The 16,819-nt window shown below is 42.1% G+C and overlaps 2 protein-coding genes and 1 long non-coding RNA gene across 6 annotated transcripts; 1 reads left to right on the top strand and 2 right to left on the bottom strand.

Moving 5' to 3' along the window:
• Window positions 1-673: 673 nt before the first annotated feature.
• Window positions 674-1,205, bottom strand: LOC115572939 (uncharacterized). Its single transcript, XR_003982185.1, has 2 exons — window positions 811-1,205; window positions 674-724 (listed from the first exon to the last, which is right to left on the bottom strand). It is a non-coding gene; the product is annotated as an uncharacterized LOC115572939 (long non-coding RNA).
• A 4,089-nt stretch (window positions 1,206-5,294) lies between these two features.
• On the bottom strand, window positions 5,295-11,449 carry LOC115571958 (extensin-like). 3 transcript variants are annotated; one of them, XM_030401648.1, is made up of 5 exons: window positions 11,101-11,446; window positions 10,851-10,991; window positions 10,637-10,755; window positions 10,113-10,253; window positions 5,295-6,050 (listed from the first exon to the last, which is right to left on the bottom strand). In XM_030401648.1, exons 1-5 carry the CDS (start codon window positions 11,378-11,380, stop codon window positions 5,337-5,339), a joined length of 1,395 nt encoding a protein of 464 aa, XP_030257508.1. In that variant the 5' UTR covers window positions 11,381-11,446; the 3' UTR covers window positions 5,295-5,336. The 3 variants fall into 3 exon arrangements, with proteins under 3 accessions (XP_030257508.1, XP_030257509.1, XP_030257510.1); XM_030401649.1 differs by lacking the exons at window positions 10,113-10,253; window positions 10,637-10,755; window positions 10,851-10,991; window positions 11,101-11,446 and adding exons at window positions 6,565-6,683; window positions 6,791-6,925; window positions 7,039-7,366 and having other exon boundaries at window positions 5,295-6,182; XM_030401650.1 differs by lacking the exon at window positions 5,295-6,050 and having other exon boundaries at window positions 9,439-10,253; window positions 11,101-11,449.
• Window positions 11,450-11,937: 488 nt separating this feature from the next.
• Window positions 11,938-16,407, top strand: LOC115573183 (glutamate-rich protein 6). 2 transcript variants are annotated; one of them, XM_030403857.1, is made up of 12 exons: window positions 11,938-12,126; window positions 12,396-12,463; window positions 12,570-12,619; window positions 12,751-12,879; window positions 12,965-13,057; window positions 13,141-13,289; window positions 13,386-13,447; window positions 13,574-13,734; window positions 14,628-14,710; window positions 14,928-15,086; window positions 15,296-15,515; window positions 16,039-16,407. In XM_030403857.1, the coding sequence occupies exons 2-12, from the start codon at window positions 12,445-12,447 to the stop codon at window positions 16,312-16,314; spliced, it is 1,401 nt and encodes a 466-aa protein (XP_030259717.1). In that variant the 5' UTR covers window positions 11,938-12,126; window positions 12,396-12,444; the 3' UTR covers window positions 16,315-16,407. The 2 variants fall into 2 exon arrangements, with proteins under 2 accessions (XP_030259717.1, XP_030259718.1); XM_030403858.1 differs by having other exon boundaries at window positions 12,393-12,463.
• The last annotated feature ends 412 nt before the right edge of the window (window positions 16,408-16,819 follow it).

The raw sequence follows: 16,819 nt of genomic DNA, 5'->3' as shown, positions 1-16,819 counted from the left end.
GCAACATTGCGCCAGTATCATGTGATCCCAAAGCATTGTACGTTCTCATGTTACTGGAGGACACCACGTTAGCTTGCTGTCCCAGCAGCTGCTGATGTGCCTACCGACTCCTGACCCTCGCAACCACATTGACCTTACCATTCATAAACTCACGGGTAGCATTCATTTCTGACATGCATAGCTAATGTGCCAAATGGACTCACCGTTAGCAGGCCAGCCCTAATGCATACCTTAAAGTGTTGTTAAAAATATATATTTTTGGCTTTAGGTTTAGCGTTGATTAATGTGGTCAAAAGCAGCTTTGGCATAGGTGGTGACATTTGCATTGTACAGCTTGAGCTGCAAGTTTGGTAAATTAAAAGCCCTTATTGTGAAAGCAAATTGTTCCAGTAGGAACTGACACCATCAAGCCCTTTGCAGAGGACACAAATTTGGTGGGAAAAAAAAAAAAAAAACCCAAAAACACCACAAGGCTTTTCTTCTGCATAAGCCATTTTGTTGCCAGGTTGTTAAATATGAGAGACTTTGGGTAAAAATATCTGGATTAATGCCGACCAAAAAAGCAGCAGTATTTGACAACCTGGTGAATGAGACCCTTTCAGCATCACTTTCCCTACCTTTAAAGCCACATGACACAAAGGGAACATTTGCATAACAAATGAGATTAAGACAATTCTAAGTAAAACAAGTTTATTTAATGCCCAGTATACCATGACACCAGCCCCTAAAAGAAAGCAAGTTATGGTTGAGAAACGCAATTCTTAAAATGAAATATCGATGCAAACATGAATTAAAATTTGTGGAACTTACCATCTGGAGTTAGGCCTGATTAGGCTGCAGATTTTGCCAGTCGAACTGATGAAAGTCTTGGCCTGTTTGTTGGGGAAACCAAGGTGCAGACTGCCAGTAGCTGAAGCCTGGATGTGGGGGTGGCTGTGCTCGAGCTTCGGGTCCAGATTTGTAGCCAGCTTGAGGCATGGATTCCAGGTCATATGGCACATTACCAGCCTTGTTGTAGACAACATATGGAACGAACTGGGACTCTTCAAAAGGAACAAACGGTTTCATTGTGCCTGGATATTGGCCATCACTAGGCTTTGTTGTGGTACAAGCTTTGGTTGTTTTAGGGGCAGATGTAGTTGTGGGCGCAGGCGTTGGAGCGGGTGTGGGCATGGTCGTGGGAACAGTTGTGGGCGCAGGCGGCATGTTGGCAGGTGTTGGAGCGGGCGTGGCCATGGTCGTGGGCGCAGGTGTTGGAGCGGGCGTGGCCATGGTCGTGGGCGCAGGTGTTGGAGCGGGCGTGGGAACAGTCGTAGGCGCAGTCGTGAGAGCAGGCGTGGTCATTCCACCAGTAGATGTGTCAGTGGTAGTTGGTGGCACTGTAGTAGTCATCACTGGCGTATATGGAGGGTAGTAATAATAGGGGTAATAGTAAGGGTAGTATACATAAGGATATGCAGGAGGCATTGTTTGAGGGGGTTTGATTGTAGATGTAGTCGTGCTGGGCTTGGCAGTAGTGCTTGGTGCTGGTGTTTGTTGCGTCATATACATGTTATAGTAGTACCACCACCAATAGCGATAATATGGATGACGAGGATCGTAGATTGGCAGGGGCTGGTTTGCCTGACGCTTACGACGCTTCAGGCTCCGAAGCCCGTGAGGGACAGGAAGTTGCCATGGCCGCCGAGTAGGCTTGAGTGTCGTTGAAGCAGGTGTTACAGCAGAACTCGTCGACATGGGGCAGGTGAATTTAACTAGAGTGTCCTGCCAACGCATTGGCAACAAGTACTTGCCATCCTGAAACAGCAGTTGAGATTATAATATTTATCTTGAAGATCAGAATTCATGTTTAACACCAACCCTCCTTGGACAGCATAAAACTATACCACAATATAAAATCTAATGCAAGTAGATTAAAGATAAACTGAAGATTCAGTAATGTTTTTCCATCAGTGATACTTGTCCTGCATGTTTGAGATGTTTTCCCCACCACAACACTCAAGATTCAAATGATCCGCTTGTTTGGACGAGCTGATCACTAAACATGCAGGGAGCCACCCCAGGACCAGAGCAGACTTTTGCATTCATGTGAAGCATCTTGACAGTGTCAAAGTGGATCAAGGAAAAACATCCTGACAGAAACTGTATAATAACAATTTTGAGCCAGTGACGAGTAAAGTCCTACCTCTTGTGTCACATTGCATCCATTGTAGGGAACCTCCAAAACATGACCCAGTGCATTTTGCTTCACTGAGAAACGACAGGTTTCAGGCACCTGGGTCAAAGGCAGGGGACTGGCATTGCCTGCAAGGAGAAGAAAGGGCCCATTATTCTATGCCAAACTATCATGCGCTTAGTGCTTCAACATAAACTGACATTATACATGCTTGGTTGTGTTTAAATACCCATGTCTAGCTTTAATTGAGAAGCTCCAGCTCCCATTACTCTCAACTTCATCTTGTCCCGACCACAGTGCAGAGTAGGATTTAAGCGCCTCCATGCTTCTTCACATGCCGAGATGTTCTCCAGCTGAAACACCGGCTCCAACATCGCTTTTAAAAAAAAAGGTAAAAAAAGTCCAAATACCAACTCAATATCATATCCATTGGGTTTTACATGCAACACATCAAATTAGCAGATAATTAGACAGCAATTTATCACCTGAGCCACCTGATTCATCCAAGTTAATGTGCAGCAATCCATCATTCCCTGTGGCAGAGGCAGACTGGGACTTGAGCTCTTTTCCATTGAAGAAAATGCTTCCAGTCCTCACTTCCATCACTGTGGCCTCACTAGCATCCTCGCCCTGCTTAACATTTTCAGTCAGCCATCGCAAGCTAAAACAAGTTACACTCTGGGCCAAACAGCTCAGGACTAAAATGACTGCTACAGTTTGAGGTGACCGGTGTCCCCTTCCATCTTCCCCTGCCATACTGGAGATGCGCATCCGGCTGCTCAGGCGGAGAGCACTTGCTGCAATGACACAGAACAACTGAAGTTTTAACACCGGGCACATGTTGGCACCAGGTAATCAATCAATTAGATGCAACTGCAAGTACAGCTTGCACCTGTGTTCACTTGAACCACAACAGGTGGCCTTGTAAAGTACCTCTGACGTCTAATTTGTTGCCTCAGGACAATAAAGGCAGCTAGAATTCGTTTTGTAGGTATATTTACGTTTCAATTATGTAATGCGACAAATTACTTTTGCCATTGTAGTGTGGTTCCAATGTTTTTGGAGTGTATTCACAGTTAAATGTTCGGCTTTATTTGTGTATTTTCACACAGTGACTAGTTTCAAAGCCTCCTGAGGGAACATGCAGATGCAAGAATGATACAGACCCGACATAAGAGAGCAGTTTTTGTCCAAGCATAGCGAAAACAATTGTTGATGATGAAACATTTTATAGGATAATACGTATAACTCCACTTACATTAGGAGTAATATCAAAAGCCAACAATATTTATATTATGAGGTTTTCCATAAATGATTATTATCATATTCTAGAGAATAAGGGACGATTAAACTTTCCTTTGAAACATTCAAATATTAAAAAAATTATTGCGAGAAAATGAAATTAAAAAAATGTATGTAGACTTCATAAATAATGACAACTGGTTATTTTCAACAATGTTTCTCTACTGGAAAGAAATGAGTGATCGGAGGATTGTGAATAAAAATTAACAGCTTTAAATGCTCCAAAATGATGGATGGAAATAAACAACGTATCAAATTTCTAGTGCTAATCAGTTTATTATTTCTTTCACTTACTTACATTTATTTGAGTTCTTTACCCTGAAAATGGTTGATTTATTTTTAGATTAACGATCATGTGGTCCATAGGTTGGGCCTTCCTTTCAGCAGAGATGACAGTAAACCAGGGGGAGAAAGACGGGGAATTACATGCTTCAAAGGTCAAAAGTTTGACTCGGACCAGAGACAATGCATGTCATGGTCAGCGCTGTGAATGATGGCATCAGCAACGAGAAAGACAAGTTTAAAATACACAAGGGGTTTTAGGATAGAGGACATTAAACAGCCCTTCTGGCAAATATGTGATTTTGGGCTGAATAAATAAAAATAGCTTGACACAGCAGTTGTACAAAATGTGAAATTGTATTTGCATCCTTTTCCTCTATGTAATTCTGTGCTAATATTTAGGCATTTTGTTGATCAAAAAGGCTCAATGAAGACTCAATTTGCTTTTGCTTTTTTTTTTGGAAAAAGTGTGCGATCCAATTCAAACTATTCATTTCTTTACTGAAAACAAGCATGTGACCGCAGACTGAATTTCCTGTGAAGCTTGAGAGCTTGAACTCACTCCTTGTTTTGTAGGACCTATTGCACTTGGATTTCTTGCTTTGTTACATGCTAATTAGATATTTTTCTTTGAGTATTCAGGGTGCCACCTATTAGGGTTTTTATTTCTTTCCGTTTCGGAACATATAGGTACATTTACTCAAGAGCTGTACTCCAATTTGGAGACAGTTGTAATTGTCTTGAATCTTCTGCTATATGTTATCATTCCATACCACTTACATTGGAGACAAACAGAGGCACATATTGCACTTCTTGCTCAAATACATTTGATAACTTTGGTTATGTGAGGATTCAGCTTAGTACACAGAAGATAATTGAATACATTTAATACTATAGACTAAAACTTTGACTACCAAGTGGAGTAGTTAATCAGCTATGTCTGAATGCATAATATCTAATGAAATTCAGCATCTGGTCTCTACAGTGTTTTGTACTGAAAAAAAAAAAGTTGTAGTTTTGTTTCTATGTTAGTATTGCTCCTTTTACGCAAGTACTTCTAACTCCTTTCAGGATCTTTTGAAAGGAAAATGAGGGAATGCACAAAGCAGAATACAGGTGGCAGAGTAGTTATAAAGTTTAGGAGAGCTTTACTCACACCTGCAAAATGCCAACATTTGTTTGCAAAGTGTCCAACAGTTCTTTAGACAGAATATCCAAGAGCATTTGTGACCACACCCACTTTGTGATGCCAGTGCTGAGACTCAAGCTGGTACAGGTGAACCATGGTGTCACCATGTGGCCACTGTTGCTCCTGTAAACAGTTTTTGAAATACAGGACCTTTCATTTGAGGCTTGCCAGAAGTGATCCACATAGAAAAGCCCCTTGCAAAAAAAAAAAAAAACCTAAACTTTAGTCTAACACAGAAGGGTAAGCACTTGTTTTTAACAGTTACTCACAAGAACTTTGAGTCTGAAATGTGACAACTGCATTCTCTGGTTCAGTTGGAGGGTAAACAAGAAATGGACAGAGTCATTTAATGTTTTGAAAACCATTTATTAGAATCAAGTCAGCAAGTTAGCCTACATTGGCATGAGGATAGGGATAAGGGTAAGGGACTGGATAGTGGCGATGTGGGTGTGTATGATCTGTTGGGACGGCTGGTTTCTTGGTCGTTGTAGTTGGCGGAGCTGTAGTTGGAGGTCGGGGATAGGGATTGAAAGGAAATGGAGGAAAGACGTATGGTGGAAACCTTGGGTCTGATGGAATAGGCCCTGGGTAGGGCCAAGGAAAAGGGAAGGGAGGCACAGGAACCACCGGGGAAGGAGTTTTAGTTGTTGGTGCTGCTGTAGTTGGTGCTGTAGTAGTTGGTGCTGCAGTAGTTGGTGCTGCTGTAGTAGTTGGTGCTGGAGGAGGATAAAAGGGAGGATAAAAGGGAGGGTAGAAAGGATATGATGGAAGTGTAGGCATTTGCGGCTTTGGAGTTGTGGCTGGTGCCTGAGTTGTCGTGGATGGTGCTGAAGTAACTGGAGGATAGAAAGGAGGGTAAAAAGGAGGGTAGAAAGGATATGATGGAAGTGTAGGCATTTGCGGCTTTGGAGTTGTGGCTGGTGCCTGAGTTGTCGTGGATGGTGCTGAAGTAACTGGAGGATAGAAAGGAGGGTAAAAAGGAGGGTAGAAAGGATATGATGGAAGTGTAGGCATGTGTGGCTTTGGAGTTGTTGTGGCTGGTGCTGGAGTAACTGGAAGAGTATAGAAAGGGTAGAGAGGATACTGTGGTAATTTAGGCATTTCTGGGTGTTTTGCAGCAGTGGTGGGTGCAGCAGTGGTGGGTGCTGCAGTAGTTGGTTGTGCTGCAGGTTTTGGGCACCAGAGGGAGACTGGGATTCCCTGCCACCGCATTGGGAGCACATAACTTCCACCCTGAGAAAGTGAGAAAAAATAAAAAATAAATAAAAAAAAACAAAAGCAGGGTCAAGAAAAGCGCAACACTAACGATTAAAATTGTTAAGCCCAAATCACCATTTTCTCAATTAGTCTTTAAAATGCCAAAATGATGAAAAACTGCAAGCTATTCTAAAAATCCTTAATAATGCTTTGTCCAAAACAAAAGACATCCAGTTTACTGTCAGGACTCAAGAATCTTTGGAGACTAGATCACTCAAAAGTACATCAAGTTTCATTGTAACAGTAGCTCTACCTAACAAATTGGTTAAACAGTTTCAGATGAAAGCGTTTCAGCTCTTGGTTACTTCACATGTCTCCTGACTTATTCCCCTTCAAGCTATTGCATTTCAGACAGTACCTCTTGAACCATGTTGCAGCCATCGTAGGGAGCGTACATGGCAAATCCAAGAGCGTTCCTCTGCATGTTGTAGCCACAGGTGGCAGGGATCTGGGTCAGAGGCATTGCAGGAGCTCTTGCTGTGTGGGGAAAAAGAAAATCTCAATGTGTGTGCGTGCAACCATTGGTGGGAATACCAGCTATTGTAAAGATTACAAAAAAGAAAAAAAAAAAAGCATCAAGTCACCTTGTTCCACCGCAAATGAGGACAATCCTGGTCCCATTGCTCTGAACCTCATCTGGTCTACACCACACTGGAGGGAAGGATTCATGCGCCTCCATAATGCTTCTGCGGCATTAGTAGCGTGCCCCTCCGACCAACCTGACAGGGAACATTACAGTTAGTGTAGCCTACGAACTCATTGTGACACCTTTAGAAGATATGAAACTAAAGTAATCCCTGCAATACATGGTTATTGAAGATATTTCCCATACCCCAAGAGTCCGCTTGATAAGTAGATTCATCCTCCACAGAAGCATTTGAAGACTTCTTGGTCCCATCTGCAACCTGTGATCCTTTCTCAAAAGCTCTCCCGAACACAATCCTCCCATCTTGGAGACCTATCGTCTTGCCTGCGTCTGCTTCTTTCCGTCCTTCTCGCCTTTCTGTTTTCGTCAGTCGATAACAGTCTGTCACCTGCGCCAAATAACACGTGAGAATTGCGGCAGCAGCAGCCAGGTAAAAAGTTAGGCTTTTCCTTTTTCCTTCCGGCATCATTCTGTGGTGACTCCTGCAAATTATTCAGAAACTTTCAAATGACAATCTGCCTCGGCTATATGAGCTGAGACGTCACCTGCCAGCAGGTGCTGCAACAGCCAATCAGGAGCTGCAGAAGGTGGGCTAATTGATTGTGTTCTGATTAACTGGGATTGATCACACCTGGCTGACATCATGAGGCGAGGAGACAGCAGTGTTGGAGGGTGAGCTGTTAATGGACTTTAATGTCAGTTTATCATAGTATTTTATCATCAGTATTTCTGCTTTATCAGCTCAGTCACTTTGAAAAGTTACACCAACCCCTCTCCTACCTTAACCCGTGTGCCCTCCTCAAAATGACTTCCCTTTGGACACCTTCATGGCAAAAATGTACACACACACATAAGAAGAAAAATGCTATTAAATCACCATACATCAATATTTTTTTCTGCTTTTTTATTTCATAAATCATTTTTCATTCATAATATTAACCCTTTAAATGACAGTTTAATTATTTTAATTATTTAATTATTTATTACCCAAAAAATCCTTTTATGGACCCACTCCAGTTTGCGTATCAACCGGGCATCGGAGTGGACGACGCCATCATCTTTCTCCTGGACAGATCACTGTCTCACCTGGAGAAGCCTGGAAGCACTGTGAGGATCATGTTCTTAGATTTCTCCAGTGCTTTCAACACTATAGGGGAGACTCGGGTGAGATGAGCCATTTTTCATATTTAGGACTCACTACATCAAGGCAATTATTGTTTTGTTGCTAACTAATATATCTGCATATATTTCAGGATGTTGTGCATCCCTCCAAACACACAGAATGAGTTTAAACATAACTGTTTTGATAATATATTATGTCCAAAAAAAAGTGGTCTTGTGGCACAAATTACCCCATGTATGGGGTAAGTTGAGCATAGGAGTGGGGCAAGTTGAGCCGTATCCCTACTCCCCCTCAGCCTCCTCACCACCTACACCCCATATTTAATAATTTTCAGGATTTTAACTCTTTAAATGCCAGTTTAATTTTTTGAATGATTAATTATTTTTAAAACAATCACCAAAACTGAATTGTTTTCCATTCACCAAGTAGTAGGGGGATGGGGCTTGGTGGTCATGGATATGTCAAAGATTAGCAATGAAACTGATTTGACTGCATTAGTATTTTTTTAATGCAGTTACAGATACTCCCTCTTAACACCTTCGTGGCCAAAAATGCCTTGACTTCCATTAAACTCACTGCCATTACAGTATAAAATCATGTATTCTGACTCAGTAGTGTAATTCATCTCTAAAGAACAAAAGGCACAACTACTCTACCATCTTTGGAGAAATGGTCTTAAAACATATCGCTGTGTTGAGAAAGAACGTAGAGGAGGGTGACAAAACACATTAAAACTAAAAAAGTCAATATACCTAAAAAAACTTAAGAGGCTGTATTTAAAAGAAACTCGTGGAGCATCAAAGCCATTCTTGACCTATAGGATGAAAAAATTCCAACTCTGAGACTCAAGGGGTATGGGTGTACCATGGTGCCACCATGTGGCCACTGTTGCTCCTGTAAACCCAGTTTGTAAAATACAGGACCTTTTATTCGAGGCTTGCCAGAAGTGATCCACATAGAAAAGCCCCTTGCAAAAAACTAAAGTTGAAGCTTAATTGGCGAAGTTTCAGGAGCAGGACCACACCTCAACAGCGGCAACTTCCGCATTTCTATAAATAACCACCTGACCCCCTCATCTGCTTCGCTCTTGTATTCTGCACCCCTCCCCCCCACCCCATTTCTCTCTGTCTGTTTCTTCTTTCTCTCCTCTCCTTCGTAGGTCCATGAGGGGGTCCATCGCTGCCCGGGAGCGGCAGCGGATTCTCTACAAGAATCCCCACAACGCACTCGAAGAACTCAAAAGAACCAAGATCTTCGACACTTCGTTTTCCTTTGTCACTAATAAATCCTTAAACGCATCTCGTTGATGGTGTGGTCCTTGCTAGTGAATTTACTAGTCCAACACAAAAGTGTAAGCACTTGTTTTTAACAGTAACTAACAAGAACTTTGAGCCTGAAATGTGACCATTGCATTCTCTGGTTCAGTTTGAGGGTAAACAAATACAAAAAATGGACAGAGTCACTTAATGTTTTGCAAACCATTTATTAGAATCAATTCAGCGAGTTAGCCTACATTGGCATGAGGAGGATAGGGATAAGGGTAAGGGACTGGATAGTGGCGATGTGGGTGTGTATGATCTGTTGGGACGGCTGGTTTCTTAGTCGTTGCAGTGGTCTGAGTTGCAGTTGTAGTTGGCGGAGCAGTAGTTGGAGATTGGGGATAGGGATTGAAAGGAAATGGAGGAAAGATGTATGGTGGAAACCTTGGGTCTGCTGGAATAGGCCCTGGGTAGGGCCAAGGAAAAGGGAAGGGAGGCACAGGAACCACCGGGGAAGGAGTTTTAGTTGTTGGTGCTGCTGTAGTTGGTGCTGCTGTAGTAGTTGGTGCTGCTGTAGTAGTTGGTGCTGGAGGAGGATAGAACGGAGGATAAAAGGGAGGATAAAAGGGAGGATAAAAGGGAGGGTAGAAAGGATATGATGGAAGTGTAGGCATTTGCGGCTTTGGAGTTGTGGCTGGTGCCTGAGTTGTCGTGGATGGTGCTGAAGTAACTGGAGGATAGAAAGGAGGGTAAAAGGGAGGGTAGAAAGGATATGATGGAAGTGTAGGCATGTGTGGCTTTGGAGTTGTTGTGGCTGGTGCTGGAGTAACTGGAAGAGTATAGAAAGGGTAGAGAGGATACTGTGGTAATTTAGGCATTTGAGGCATTTCTGGGTGTTTTGCAGCAGTGGTGGGTGCTGCAGTGGTGGGTGCTGCAGTAGTTGGTTGTGCTGCAGGTTTTGGGCACCAGAGGGAGACTGGGATTCCCTGCCACCGCATTGGGAGCACATAACTTCCACCCTGAGGAAGTGAGAAAAAATAAAAATAAATAAAAAAAAACAAAGCAGGGTCAAGAAAAGCGCAACACTAACGATTAAAATTAGTTAAGCCCAAATCACCATTTTCTCAATTAGTCTTTAAAATGCCAAAATTATGAAAAACTGCAAGCTATTCTAAAAAGCCTTAATAATGCTTTGTCCAAAACATAAAAGACATCCAGTTTACTGTCAGGACTCAAGAATCTTTGGACACTAGATCACTCAAGATTATATCAAGTTTCATTGTAACAGTAGCTCTACCTAACAAATTGGTTAAATAGTTTCAGATGAAAGCATTTCAGCTCTTGGTTACTTCACATGTCTCCTGACTTATTCCCTTTTAAGCTATTGCATTTCAGACAGTACCTCTTGAACCATGTTGCAACCATCGTAGGGAGCGTACATGGCAAATCCAAGAGCGTTCCTCTGCATGTTGTAGCCACAGGTGGCAGGGATCTGGGTCAGAGGCATTGCAGGGGCTCTTGCTGTGTAGGGAAAAAGAAAATCTCAATGTGTGTGCGTGCAATCATTGGTGGGAATACCTGCATTGTAAACTTAGGAGACAGTAATGTTAAGTCACCTTGTTCCACCGCAAATGAGGACAATCCTGGTCCCATTGCTCTGAACCTCATCTGGTCTACACCACACTGGAGGGAAGGATTCATGCGCCTCCATAATGCTTCTGCGGCACCAGCATTTGTAGTTTGTCCCTTTGACCAACCTGACAGGGAACATTACAATTAGTGTAGCCTAGGAACTCATTGTGATACCTAGAGAAGATATGAAACTAAAGTAATCCCTGCAATACATGGTTATTAAAGAAATTTTACCAGCAAAGTCTGCTTGATAAGTAGATTCATCCTCCACAGAAGCGTTTGAAGACTTCTTGGTCCCGTCTGTGACCTGTGATGCTTTCTCAAAAGCTCTCCCGAACACAATCCTCCCATCTTGGAGACGTATCGTCTTGCCTACGTCCGCTTCTTTCTGTCCTTCTCGTCGTTGTGTTTTCGTCAGTCGATAACAGTCTGTCACCTGCGCCAGATAACACGTGAGAACTGCAGCAGCACCCAGGTAAAAAGTGAGGTGTTTCCTTTTTCCTTCCGGCATCATTCTGTCGTGACTCCTGCAAATGTCAGAAGCCTGCAGATGACACTCTGCCCATCTGCTATTTGAGCTGAGACCTCAACTGCCAGCTAGTTGATTGTGCTCTGATTAACTGGGATTGGTCACACCTGGGTGACATCATGAGGTGAGGAGACAGCAGGGTTGGAGGGTTAGCTCATAATGGACTTTAATGCCAGTTTATCACAAGATTGTATCATCAAAGTTTCTGTTTTATCAGCTCAGTCAGTTGGAAAAGACAATGTTGTCATTGGGATATGGTTGCATATTTGCATGTGTGTGGATACGCAATAACAGTCAAACTCTTGGCAAATAAGTAGCAGAGAATAAAATAACAATTAGAATAAAAATAAGCATACTATATACATTAACTGTCCTTGTGTTGACATAAGGTGTGCAATACATAATACGTGTTGAACAAATGCAACTGTGCAAATGTGCAATGTGCAGTGTCCTGAGATATTAAATAACAACAATGTGCAATGTGCAGGGTTCCTGAGAAATTGAATAACAACAAAGTGCAATGTGCAGGGTTCCTGAGATATTGAATAACAACAACAACAATACAGTATTATGCAGTACAGTTTATAACAAGTGTGTTTCATAGTATTTGTGGGTATTAAAACCAGTCAGCCAGCAGCCATAATTAGGCACCTATCACGTTAGCACATTCCTGTACACAGCTATTTCATCTCCAAGGTTACTGACAACACTGGCAAGTGTGACTCATTGAGGTGAGAGCATTACTCTGAATGTACAGTGCTAAATGTATTGCTTTTTTGAAATTATTGTTATGTATTCCACTAAAAGTAAAGCCCGCATTTTTGTATTTTTTTCTGTCTGTCCGACATTTCTCTGACATTTCATCTCGTATTTTGGAAAACACAAGGCTGGTTCTTCTACTGAAACGTGTGTGTGTATGAGAGTTGCTCAAAGTCTGAGTTGCTCTCCATCTGATTGGTTCCTAATCTGTCTTCTCCTGGTCTTTATTTTCCCTCAGCAGGAAAGAACCCATTGCACGAGCAGTGCATGCTGGACAGAGGGAAACAAAGATGCGGCCCGGCATTTCCTGTGAGTCTACTCCAAACAAGATTCAAATTAAATCATTTGAAGGGGGAAACCTTTAAGTTCTTATCTTATTTGGGTCAGAGTTCAGTAACTTCCATTGTACTACTAGATGCTGCTGGTTCTGCATTAGAGCGTGATCTCAGTGAGCCACTGGATGATGTAAGACGGATACACAATCTATTTTTTTACCATAGAATCCTGTTTTATTTGGTCAGTAAGTATCTAATTTGTTATTGTCCTTGATGGATTGCTTGTTTGCTTATTTTTTATGGCTCTTTGGATTCTGTAAGAGGATATCAGAGGGCTGTTCACAGTCCATCAGTGACCCACCCATCCATTGTACCGGCGCAGCAGGTTTTCTGAGGTATAGTCGGGAGTCCGACAACCCTGGGATCAACTTATCAACCATTCTTCAAGCGGTACTGAGATCAGATTCCTACCTACTGTTGTTAAATTCCTGCAGCAACTTGGCCTTGTGACTGATCAAGACAATCTGTTGTGCAGAACCAGCCACTGACAGAATACCCAGTGAGGTGTGAGTACTGTGGAGAGGAGGCCAAACCTTCACTGGATCTCACATGGGTGCATCAGCCTGAGGTGAGGAAGACAGTGAATCTGAATCTCAACAACCTCAAACATACCTGATGCTGACCTTCATTCTCTTTTTGTGCCCACCTTAGACAGTCTTCTGCTGCGCCCGCTGGCGGCAGCTCTGCGAGATGATGGTGGAGCAGACCCGTTTGGCCGCAGAAATGGAGGAGCATCTCATCCAGGCCAGGGAGATGGAGGGTGGCAACAAGTTTGTCATGGAGTTACAGCAGGGATTTGGGTACAAAGTGTACATTTGTTTTTGTATCCAACACACAGAAATGGTAAATCCTTTAGCACATAAGTCTGGAGCAATGCAATCTGTTACTTTTATTAGAAAACAATCAGAGCAGAGAGCCTCGGAGGTGCACTCCATCCAACTACCTGAAGCAGAAACCTGTGAGTAACTCTTACAAATCTGTTCAACACCCATGAGTCGATACATTGTGCATCATGTATTAATAGGAACGAAATAATTCCTCCTTTAAATAGCTCTGTCAGACTTTGCCCGCTGCTATTTTTCAGACGCTTGCTGGACTTCAAGGGTGCTCCGCTTCCGCCTCTCTTGTGCTCCAGAAACAGAACGCTGCACAGAGTGGCCTAATAATCGTAATAAGGAGGAGGAGGAGGTGTTGCTCCCCTTCTGTAACCATAAGTCACTTCAGTTTGGCTTGTGTCATCACCAGGTACCCACAAACTACTGTTGTGCTTTCTGTCACGACCACTGGGCACCAAACAGTTCATGAAGTTAACAATAAGACTGTTTTAAGTAACAATGATGAGACCATACAAACAATTACAATTCATATAGACAGAAGGCTGTATATTAATCTTTGCACATTAATAAAGACTGCCCCCATGTGGTCATACTGTGTCTGATCAGTGTATAAAACCATAAACCAGCAGATCTCAACAAATGAAAGCTGCTTGTTGTTATGAATAGCACTGTTTCATAACTATGGGATCAAAATTCATAATTTTGTGAGTCATTATGAAATAAGTCAAGTCAACATTTATCCTATAATTTTAACATTTAAACTAACATTATTCTAACTATAATTAACCATATTTTTACTTCATCAAGGCCACATTTTCATAGATTGTTTTAATGTATCAAATGGGCTTCCACACCTTTCCATACATTTCTGACGCTAGAGGGCTCTCAAATTTAAAAAGAAAAAAGATCTTGATATATCATTATTTATAATTTTATGTATATTTAAAATGTAATCATCTGAATCTGCAAAGTAACTAAAGCTATCAAATAATTGTAGTGTGGTGGGTAAAAAGTACAGTACCTGCCTTCAAGATGCAGTGGAGTGTGGTAAACTCAAAACTGTAAAGGTCAGGCTCCTAAAAATACTTGATCCTACATTTCCCATAATGCCGTAGCATCTTTCTCTGCACCTGGTTAAAGCCCACATCATCATTTTCAGGATCAATCAGTTACTTTTGCAGACTTTTGAGACCTTCTTGCAGAGCATAGACCACCAGAGACACAAGACCCTTAAAAAGACGTGTGAATGCAGCAAGACTGTTAAAGCATCTTTTGACTTTGTTCAGTCTCATGTGTTCACAGGATGGGGCAGAATTTCTACAGAAGAATTACTCCACCGGTATGAGATTTCTCGCAGCGTTCTCTGACGGCTCTGCTCAGGTCTTGTATCCACTCACGGTTTAATATTTGCTTCTTCTTTTTTTTTTTTTTTTTTTTAAATCATGTGATCAGATTTCCAGTGGGTGATTTGACCAGAATAGATGGAACACATGTCATTTAAACAAGAGCAATGTGGACATTTAGCAAATCCCAGTTTGTGTTACATTGAATATAACACACACTCTCCAGTGGGTGTTCCCATCCTTATCTCCATGGTAACAGTTATCCCTCAGGCCTCTTGGCTGTCGTCGTTGTGGTCACTGAAGGAAATGGAAGGGTCTGCATCGTCTATGATGACAGCGATGCCCCTTATCAACCAATCAGAGCCATGTTCCTGTCTGACGGCAGGTCGACATGTTACCACAGAAATGGAAACATATGGTACACAGCACAATGTTGACATTTATCTAAACTTCTAATACTAATAACTAATATTGGTAATAATTATGGTGTGTCTGATTCAATTAATTTGTTTGTAGGCTAATAAAAATAAGGCTCATTTATATGATGTTTCTATACTAATGGATGCATCTTACTATGTTTTTTAAAGACAATCAGACAATTGCTTGTGTGTTGTGTTTATATTGCAGGTTGGCCTTAAACACATCAGGCGGTCAGTGTTTGGATGAGAAGGGTGCCAGGGTTCGTCAGTGGAGCTGGAGCAGCCTCTCTCCCACGCCCCTGCACCCCGTCTTCCTGTCTCTTAACACAACTGTTGGGGTCCGAGTCCTCGGGAGGGCCCAAGTGTTTCTCTCCTTCCTGGCAAGAGGCCGACAGGCAAAGTTCAGCGTGGGCAGCTGCTGCACTCAGGTGAGGCGTCGTTGAGCTGACTGCATGTTCATGTTGCACGGGCCAGTATTATTTCCAGCTCTGCAGTTCCATGAGCAAAACTTTCTCTTATAATCCATTTCTGAACTTCTGTTCCTCTTACATTAGCTTAAAGGCTTTACAGTGTTACAAATGCCAGTTATAATCTCTTAACAGCAGGGCTGACCAAGCTTTTTTCCATGGAGAGACAAAACTTAAAATGAATGGTGAGCCCCAGGCCAGAAGTTAGCACCAATTGTATCGTGTTGAATTTTAAAATACAAAATAGCCCCTGGTTCACTCTCCCAGTCATGACCACATGTTAAAAATACATGGATCCCACATCTTTAAAGAGCATTTTTACCTCACAAACGGCAGCGAGAGATTACTAGTTTGTTGTTACCATAATCATTTGGTTTCTTAAAATTTTGGCGACTTCACTTAAAGTGAAAAAAGATAAATAGGAATGAAAATACCAGGTTTTGATGCTTGGGCCAACAAGGTTCTTCATTTATTTCTCCCCCAGGGTCAATGTAAAACAAACATGGCTGCCTCAGGACCACCCCTCCTGAAGGAAGAGCTGTTTGGATCGGCAGCCAGGATCAGGATCCACCTGGCCTTCCTGCAGCTTCACCAGTTCCTGAGGACGCCCTCCCACCCCCGGCTGCCGAAGACCTCACAAGTCCGTCACCTCCTTTCTGTTGCCCAAAGGCTTGTGGCAGTCAGTGCCGATGTGATGATGAGTGAGCGTGACAGAGCCTTTATTCATAGGTGCCTTCGGGACTGTCTGATGTACCAGTGATAAAGTACTCTGGGACACAATGACAGCAACTCTGCTTTGGCAAAAAGTTACGTCATAATCCACAGGGCAGATTAAAACAGTTTAAATCTGACTTAGATGACAAATTCTCTTCTGAACTTTGATTTGGTCTGCTTTGAGAATATTTTATGTTTCAACTGCAAGGGAAACATGAGGAAGACAAGAGCACATAAGTGAAGACCTTGTTGCTTCTACACAATTTAAAGACGCATAATGGGATTTCAGGAAGTATAATAGCATTTAGATCACAAAGCTGGTTCCTCAAAAACATAGGATGCATTCAAGACCTCGACCAAGAGGTCAAAGAAAATTTGAAATCTAAAATAGATAAATATCTAGATTGCTTCTACATAAAACAAGTAAAAAAAAAAATTATTGATCTATTTATGGTCAAGAAAATTTCACCAAATGACCCATTTCATGTTTCTTAAAACACACAGGAAGTCTTATTGTTCTTTAGTCTTGTGCATGCAGGATTATATCAAAT

The sequence above is a fragment of the Sparus aurata genome, chromosome 21, assembly GCF_900880675.1.
Source record: "Sparus aurata chromosome 21, fSpaAur1.1, whole genome shotgun sequence".
Lineage (NCBI taxonomy): Eukaryota > Metazoa > Chordata > Actinopteri > Spariformes > Sparidae > Sparus > Sparus aurata.
This window is presented reverse-complemented; position numbering and strand designations above follow the sequence as displayed.